This window comes from Haliotis cracherodii, unplaced genomic scaffold, assembly GCF_022045235.1.
Source record: "Haliotis cracherodii isolate W230 unplaced genomic scaffold, xgHalCrac1.p SCAF_20, whole genome shotgun sequence".
NCBI classification, from domain to species: Eukaryota; Metazoa; Mollusca; class Gastropoda; order Lepetellida; family Haliotidae; genus Haliotis; species Haliotis cracherodii.
This window is the reverse complement of record NW_027266276.1, coordinates 12,377,096-12,386,598: the sequence shown is the minus strand read 5'-3', so window position 1 is coordinate 12,386,598 and position 9,503 is coordinate 12,377,096. Positions and strand designations below refer to the sequence as shown.

The 9,503-nt window shown below is 43.2% G+C and overlaps 1 protein-coding gene across 1 annotated transcript; it reads left to right on the top strand.

Moving 5' to 3' along the window:
• Nucleotides 1-711: 711 nt before the first annotated feature.
• Nucleotides 712-7,724, top strand: LOC139470066 (peptidoglycan-recognition protein SC2-like). Its single transcript, XM_071252356.1, has 6 exons — nt 712-777; nt 2,093-2,320; nt 3,064-3,148; nt 4,007-4,207; nt 5,627-5,740; nt 7,426-7,724. Exons 2-6 carry the CDS (start codon nt 2,096-2,098, stop codon nt 7,623-7,625), a joined length of 825 nt encoding a protein of 274 aa, XP_071108457.1. The 5' UTR covers nt 712-777; nt 2,093-2,095; the 3' UTR covers nt 7,626-7,724.
• Nucleotides 7,725-9,503: the final 1,779 nt, after the last annotated feature.

The following is a 9,503-nucleotide window of genomic DNA, read 5'->3' as shown; positions in this document are numbered from 1 at the left end:
GAACATAACAGCTATGGAGGGGGCTCAATCATGATTTGGGTTGGGATCAGTAGATCTGGAAGAACAATGTCTATGTCCTACAACAGGGCAGGATGTGCTACAGGGATGACATTCTGGATGGGTACGTGAGACCGTATGCTGGTACAATCGGACCGAACTCCATCCTCATGGACGATAACGCACGACATCATCACGCAAGGGTCGTTGATATTTACATAGCACAGGTGACCATTGTCTGCATGGAGTGGCCAGCCCGGTCTCCAGACCTCAACCCTATCGAACACCTGTGGAACGATGGCCCTCTCACGACGCCCTATCCTTCCGGCAACTCTACAGGAATAACACTGCAATGTTCTTACTGAAGAATGGAACAATCATCCCTTGGCAACCATGAAGACACTTATAGGGAGACGACGGTGCCAGGCTGTGATCGCATCACTTGGGCCAAATACGCGCTACTGACTTGTATTTGAATTTTCGTGATTCTTTTACGTTTAAGTGGGTTTTATTAGATACTCTCATTTTGACGCGTGGTTTGACTTATTATTGGTGACATGTTGTTTGTTGGAATGTGTGGCATTGACAACCGTCTTTTGTTCAGGAAACATCTTTACACAATATTGTCTTTGTCTATTTCAACAGATGCACGCATTTTGACATATAACCTTTAAAGATGGTATCCTTAGCAGACTTTGAGCAGTATAGGTTATCTCGTCCTACCTGTTTTCTTATCAGGCCATTTTGCTAGGTATTTCTGCTCCTGATCCAGTTTTTAAGGTAAGTAAGAAATACGTGGCCGATATATTTGATTGCATATATGGAAAGATAATGCGATTTGTTTGTTTTAAACTCATGGCAAAGCAGGATATATATACGCATTAACCTCATCTTGCGGCTACGCTTTCAATGCTGGAACGGCTTCATAATAAGCAAACACACAGTCAATGGAGGTCGACAATGTTTGGGCCCTCTGTTATACACCTATTGTCAGGTACCGGATTGTCGGTGCAAGATATGTAAATGCAATACACTGTATCCGTTAAGGAAGAGAATTTATTGATGTCAACCCTTTTTTATAATGGGGAACACAACTTTTCCGAGTATATACATATTCCTTCGTCAGTTAGCATCCATAAATTCTCTTCCTTCACTTCTAAATGCCTTTCAAAGACATAACTGTATTCGGTGCGAGTCAAGTAATTCAATAAACCTAAATGTGACAATTCTCAGCTTCATGATATGCATATATAATCCCGTGGTAATCCCTGACGCGGTGGCACGGGTGGCCCAGTCGTCTTAGGCGCCGCGATTCGCTGTGCAGAGTTGCGTCCCTTGGGCACGCCAGAAACCTATGATTGTGGGTTCGAATCCCGGTTCACCCCGATTATGTTTTAAGGTTTGTCAGCACCATACCCATGCTCGTGGGTTTCAGCGGAGTGGTAAAAGTCTAAGACCTGCATCATTTCAGGCTTTCCTCCCTCATTAAGCTGACACGCCGCGATATAACTGGAATACTGTTAAAAGCGGCGTTAAACCCAACTCACACACTTATCCCTGACGCCACTTGACGGTTAATGCTGCATTCAATTAGCTCTGTGTCATGGCTGCTAGCTGATGTTTTACGTAAAGGAGGTGTTATCTCGATCACAATGGGACTGAACCAGTGGTGCTCAGAAAGCACATCCTTGTTTTATTAACAATGTCATTGCCAACACCTGGAGATACAGTTGTACAATCGACTCAATCGTATAATTGCAAAGTTTTCTTGTGAATTTGGAAGAGTTTTGTCGCTTTTATTTGTGACAGATCCATGACAATAGTTTCCTGACTTGCTTTTCACTTGCTTCCTCTTATCAATTCTTTCATGTAATATAATATGAACTTGCAACCCCCTTGAGAAACATTCAACGTTCTTGTACTAACTTTTCAGAATTTCACGAATGGAGTCATCGGTGATGACCAGGAAAACTAACCAATTATTGAAAAGATTACAATCTACTTTTCATCCGACGAAAAACTTGACATGTTGGCCTTTTTGGTGTTGTTTGATTGAGTTTTACCTTTTGTTGAACATATGTGTTACTTATTGTAGATCATGATCGGCCAGCTTGTAGCTGCGTTGTTGCTCATAGCAACAAGTGTGAAGGTCATCAGCGCAGTGACATGCGCATGTGGAAAGGTCACGGTTCACATCCGGTCAGGACCCGGAACAAGCCATGGCACAATTGGGAACATCTACCCCGGGTTCTGTTATCAGTTCAAGGGAGATGAGAGCAAAGCCAGTGGCTATGAGTGGGCCCATATTGACTATAATGGGAAGGTAGGCACACAGAGACCACGAGCACGTGGTGCCCCCGATGTGCTTTGGTCCCAGTACACTATGTCTTGTAGTAAGGGACAACTAAAAGTGGGATCCGGCAGGGGCGTCAATCTGTGGCCCTCACGATTGTGTGTCATAGGCGGATCGGGGGACACCCCCCTCCCCCTTTTTGAAAACCAAATCTAGTCTGTTGTAGGCAGTAAAATTGACTGGGAAAGGGGTTTTTGATATTTTGGACGCCTCCCTTTTAAAAATGCTGGACCCATCCTTGTGTGTCATCGCTTCCCTGTCTTTATTTACTCGTCAAGTCAATGATTTGGCTGATCTAGATTCACTCCCACATTGTCAATAAATGGTGTGCCTGATCCAGACTCAAACTATCCATAGGCCAATCTGGTATAGCTGTAATATTGCTGAATGCTGGGATCAAGAAGACGCTAAACTCTTTCAATCTGCTAGAAATAGCCTTCTCTTAAAAAATCGAATTTAATTAAATACACATTTAGCTTTGGTTTTGAAGCACCTCCGATTCGTCCGATATTTCCTATTTACATAAACGTTACATAAGCAGTATTGGACTCGTTATGCCTTCTCATCGAAATATACAAGTATGTGTTGCCATATCTGAAATAGGTAGGTCAATATATATTTATCAAGACCGTTGTCATCTTACATTTGTTTTTATGTGTTAATAAGGGAATATTCATTTATAATTGGTGTGTAAAGGTGACTTGTTGTTGCAGAACGGATGGGTTGCAGAGAACTACGTGGACCTGAAGGCGTGTCCGTCGTCGGTGACCACCCACCCAAACACGGGTACACACACTGGTAAGGGGAGGCTTGTCTCCGTGACCGTCGTCGGTGATCACCCACCCCAACACGGGTACACACACTGGTAAGGGGAGGCATGTAGCCGTGACCGTCGTCGGTGATCATCCACCCAAACACGGGTACACACACTGGTAAGGGGAGGCATGTCTCCGTGACCGTCGTCGGTGATCACCCACCCCAACACGGGTACACACACTGGTAAGGGGAAGCATGAAGCCGTGTCCGTCTGTAAATAATCGAGTCCAAATCAAACAATTCAGTGATTGATAACATGAGCTTCGACCCACGCAATTGGGATCGATGACATGCATCAACCAAGTCAGGGAGCCTGACCACCCGATCCCGTTAGTCGTCTCTTACGACAAGCATAGTCGTCTGTTATGGCAAGCATGGGTTGCTGAAGACCTATTCTACACTGGCGTTTTACCTTCAGCTGGTACACACACTGGTACACATGCTGATACACACGCTGGTACAAACACTGATATATATAAAGCTGAAAGATTATCCCTCGTCAGTTTCCACTAACCTCAACACTAAGACACAAAGTAGCAAGTGTAGACCAAAAGAGTAGTTCACTCCCAACCCCCCAACCCCTCACCCCCCCACACCCACCCCACCCCCCAACCCCCCACCACCACCCACACACACACACACACGGGAATCGAACGTCTTCGGCGTGGCGAGCGAACGCTATAACCACTAGGCTATCCGACCGCTCTCGTCGACTGTGACTGATCATGACGGAGTAAAAATGAAAATGCATCGGGGCCATGGAACGACATCGTAGCGAGTAGGAAGGATAAACTGAGGACATGGTCACGCATCACTGTGATAATACCTCACTTGTTGCAGGCACCAGCACCCACGCCGGCTGTCCCCGCATCCTCTCCAAGTCCGAGTGGGGGGCCAGGACACCCACGGCCGGCCAACTACACCTTCACGGCGCAGTGAAATACGCCTTCATCCACCACGGCGCCAGTGCTGCCTGTCATACTGAGACGTCGTGTGCTGCCATGGCGAGGGCCTATCAGAGAGACCATATGGACTCACGTGGTATGTCATGTGACGTTATATGAATACTCATTTGGTAAAATAATATCTCAGTAACTGACGTTGTTCGGGTATATATTTTGTAACGTTTATCCATTGGCAAGGATGTTGGGTAGAATGGTCGCTGGTGCATTCGTTCTCTTATAAGTAGTAGCTTACCCTCTGTGCGCAATGGGTGCGTCAACGTGAGTCTTTCGATATATTTGGCCGTACGACCTTGTCATAGCTTTGAGACGTGTTTACAATCGAAACATTGTCATGACTGGGGTTGGTATTTACCGTGTAGGACTTAATTCAATTAATATATTTCAGCGTTCACACACTGATACTGGGGGGAATAATAAAAATCATAATCATAATCATCGTCATCATCATCATCATCATCGTTATTATCTCAATGTCAATTTTGATTTTGTTGATGGTTCTGTACTGCTGGATGGTACAGAAACGAGTGTCAACCAAGCGAAGTGCCATAACAAATCGGCCCAGACTCAAAGAGACGCAATCTGATCCACCACTGCATCGAGTTTATGTGCAATGTGTTGAGAGGATCAGCAACCCTGCAGTGTTATTCGCTTGGACCAAGTCGGCTGGTCTGAAAAGTGAAAGAGAAGGCTTTCTATTTGTTGCACAGGACCAGACACTTCCCACTCGAAACCGTCAATGTGTGATTTTGCATCAAAATGTAAAAATGAAATGTAGATTATGTAATGAATTTTATGAGACTGTCAGTGGATGCCAAGCTGTGGCACAAACACAGTATCTTAAGCTACATGATGGTGCTGCTCGATCATTTTATTACCGTCTTCACAATGCTTGTGGTTTTTAAACAGAGGTCCATCCATGGTACGACCCAGACTATATAGAGGGCGTCATGGAAAATGATAAATATATAATTCTTTGGAATAGGCCCGTATACAGCCTCAGACGTATCCAGGCCAAAAAACCTTATCTTGTCCTTTTTGATAAATCCATTGAAATAATTTATATTATTGAATATTCTGTCCCTTTTGACACTAATGTGATCGATAAGATTCAGGAAAAACATGGCTAATATGCAGACCTCGCTTTCGAAATGTCACGCTTGCATCCCAAGTACCAAGTTGTCCGACACCCCATTGTTCTTGGTGCCTTAGGCCTAACCAGCCTGACTGTGCCAGGATCACCAAACCCTCTTTTTCCCTTTTTTCTATTTTAATCTGTACATGATAATAATTATTATTATTATAAATATTCTCAGCTCCCTTGGGAGTATACATCCTATGGTACCTGCATCCACATCACTATCTCATCCTAACGGCTCATTGCCTGATGGGCTCTGCAAGAAGCCATTTTGAATTTATAAAAAGTTGTAGTCAAACGTGATTCTCACATCCAGTTGAACATACTCGTGCAGCTATTGAATTCTTTAAACATGTTCAGGTTTCAACGACGTCGGCTACAGCTTCCTGATCGGCGAGGACGGCAATGCCTACGAGGGTCGCGGCTGGGATATCGTCGGCGCTCACACCAAGGGATATAACTCTGTCGGACTAGGTAGGTCCAACATTCAGACAGCAATAGGCTCTGTGTTGTAAAGCTGCATCCGCGCTTCAGAAGGGAGTTGTCGTTCTTGCAACACACCCAACACATCCGCTTCCTCGTTTATCACCCATATTAGCAATACGTTGTCATCTCGACTGTTGACATCACATGTTAAACACCTCCGTGGAGTTGTGCTAGAATTAATCACCTGCAACCGTTGCTGCTACAATAAATGACTGCTAAGGTAGGTACTGTGTATACGTCAGCCGCCCCTACTAATTCCCCTTAAATTAACCCATCCACTATCTAATATATAAATTAACCAATATATCCCACACCTTCATAACAAAATAATATTGAAGTGAATTATTATATATAAAGGTTTAAAATGCGTACATTGTAAATTGCAATTGCTTTCAACAAGAGTTCTGTATGATGTGTTTCCTGTTTATTTAAGAAATAAACGACTCGAGGTCGTTGTTTATTATACAATAAACACAGTAGGGAGAATGAACCGCGAGGAGCGCAGCCACGACTGGTTTATTCTCCCTGCAGTGTTTTATTGTACGATAAACAACGACGATATGAGATATGAACATTGTGAACAGCCTGTTTAAGGATGATAATAAAATGTACAAGCTTAAAAAATATTTATCCCTATTTAAATAATGATGACTCCCTCATTAGGATCCAACTTCCGTAATGTCGGATAAGTCCATTTTAAGCAGGGGTGGGTATTTCCCACATATTCTCACAATCCACACGTCGATTACGTGTACATTGTCTCGAAATACCGATTGTCATATCTCTCTCGCTTTGGGATGCGATCGTTTGTCTTCGTTGCCCGGCTTCATCTTTGAGGAACAAATCACTCCCTTCTCAAAAATAACGTCGTCATATATACGACGTCATCAAGTTGCGAGCGCATTTTCGAATCTCCGATAATGACGTCATGACAGAACTATGTTTTATCGTGAAATAAACCACGCTAAATTCGTCATTGCTCTTTGCTTTTATCGCCTAGTTATCTTATATCACAATATATAGGGGTTGTTTTAACTGTTATTGCTTTCAACCTTGGTTCCATATGATGTGTTTTCTGTATATTACAATATAAAGATTGACAGTGTTTATATTAAAGTGGTATTGCTTTCAACCAGGGTTCTGTATGATGTGTTTCCTGTACAATATAAAGATTGACTGTGTTTATATTAAAGTGGTATTGCTTTCAACCTGGGTTCCATATGATGTGTTTCCTGTACAATATAAAGATTGACTGTGTTTATATTAAAGTGGTATTGCTTTCAACCAGGGTTCTGTATGATGTGTTTCCTGTACAATATAAAGATTGACTGTGTTTATATTAAAGTGGTATTGCTTTCAACCTGGGTTCCATATGATGTGTTTCCTGTACAATATAAAGATCGACTGTGTTTATATTAAAGTGGTATTGCTTTCAACCCGGGTTCCATATGATGTGTTTCCTGTACAATATAAAGATCGACTGTGTTTATATTAAAGTGGTATTGCTTTCAACCAGGGTTCTGTATGATGTGTTTCCTGTAAAATATAAAGATTGACTGTGTTTATATTAAAGTGGTATTGCTTTCAATCTGGGTTCCATATGATGTGTTTCCTGTATATTACAATATAAAGACCGACTGTGTTTTTATTAAAGTTGTATTGCTTTCAACCAGGGTTCTGTATGATGGGCAACTTCATGGAGCGTCTCCCCGACTCCAAGGCCCTGGACACCGTGCAGAAGCTGATAGCCTGTGGGGTGTCTAAAGGCAAGATCCAGTCCAACTACATCCTCAGGGGCCACCGAGATGTTGGTGCCACCGCCTGTCCTGGGACCAAGCTGTACGCCCTCATCAAGACGTGGCCACATTACTAGAATTAGGACACGTGCAGCCGTATTATCTTCAGGATTTGCGCATTATCCGAATGGTATTATTGTAGCACTAAAATCACGGACAATGAAAACATCAATCAATCGGATAATAACTGTCTACATGTGTTGTCTCTTTAGTCTATCCGTATGTGTGTTTGCGTGTGCACAAGCATGGGAGTGCTTTGTTAGTCTACGGTTGTTTGTTTGTTTGTTGTTTAACGCCGTGCTCATCAATATTACAGTTATATGACGGGGGTCTGTAAATAATCGAGTCTGGATCAGACAATCCAGTGACTGACATAGTGAGCAAGTCAGTGAGCCTGACCACACAATCCCATCAGTCGCCTCTTACGACAAGCATTGTCGCATTCCACGGCAAGCATGGGTTGCTGAAGACCTTTTCTACCCCGGATCGTCTACGTACATGTACGTGTATTCCTTAGTTGCTCAACACAGATAAAGTAATCATTTTTTTGTTTTGGCAATATGTTTCACAATATCAGTCAACTCAAAGGTAGTGTCTCTAAAGTAACTGAAATCTGTCAGTGAGACGCATAAGAAACAATCTATTTAAGGTTGGTATAACATTATTCCAGTTATATCCCGGCGTGTCAAAGGGAGAGAACCCAAGCGTGACTCAGGACTTAGATGGCCTCAGACCACAATTAATTTCCTTCTTTGCTATCTTCAATCCCACAATAGTAATTATCGGTCGTAGGCTATTCTTCCGTTGCATGCTGACCAACCTGCCACTTGGCACTTAAAACGCAAAGTTTCGACCTGCATTCACCAGCTACCTTTCGCAGTAACCACTGTCAACAGTGCTCACCGGAAGTGTCGACCCGAAACACACAGAGCGGCCTTCAACTTGGGGTCTAGTCATGGGAGGCTGGAATCAATACCTTCACAGCATGTGGCTTACAAAACATTGGCAACATACTACAATGTATAATCTTTCATTTAAGCTATCACAAGTCACTCCAAAAAAATTAGCACAGGCTGAACAGCCCAGGGCACTATATCCACTGTTTCAGTTCAACTTCCGGTACAACGTAGGGGGGATAACTGTGGTCTGAGGCCGGATGTTCACGACATGGATGAAACTACGATGTGAATGTCACAAGACAAGGGTCATCAGAGGGAAAATCTGGGATTCGAACCCTATGCCAGTGGAACCCCCTGCTGTGCTTCGCTACCCGTGCCTTCACGCAAGGGAAAGAGAACACTAACGTTTCCTTGTGTAGATTGCTGAAGGGCGTCCAGTCAAGGTGCCTCTGTCTGAATGGCTTTGACGAACGAGGAAGGCAATTTCCCCGTGGTGCAGTGATCGCACGAATAATCAGCACGCTCCAACTCTACAGTCAGGTTACCTCCCACCTGTTACAACAGCACACATCTGCAGTTCACACGTGTTAGTTGTCATGTAGTTCACACGGATATATTTTAAAGTGATGAAAACAGTGGATTTGGAAAATCAATAATGTTTAATTACGAAACAATTACGCTTGCAGTAATAACTATATACTTACCGTAAAACTTTTAAAAAAACTGTAATGCTAATAAAAACGAAATGGGTCATGATCGTCTTCATCAACACCTGCATCTACATCTTCATCTCTTTCAGGGGCGGTCGGGTAGCCTAGTGGTTAATGCGTTCGCTCGTCACGCCGAAGACCCGGGTTCGATTCCCGATATGGGTACAATGTGTGAAGCCCATTTCTGGTGTCCCCCGCCGTGATATTGCTGGAATATTGCTAAAAGCGGCGTAAAACCATACTCACTCACTCACTCATCTCTTTCAACATGAAAATGTATGCACAAAATCATATGAACAAAGATTGTTAATGACAAATAACAAATGAGATTCATTTATATAAATCG

Bases quoted from the DNA above. Each gene is read 5' to 3' on its own strand.
- LOC139470066 (XM_071252356.1), top strand. From the start codon at position 2,096: ATGATCGGCCAGCTTGTAGCTGCGTTGTTGCTCATAGCAACAAGTGTG. The intron at 3,149-4,006 runs GTAAGGGGAGGC...CACTTGTTGCAG, and splicing joins AAACACGGGTACACACACTG to GCACCAGCACCCACGCCGGC. The intron at 5,741-7,425 runs GTAGGTCCAACA...GCTTTCAACCAG, and splicing joins ATATAACTCTGTCGGACTAG to GGTTCTGTATGATGGGCAAC.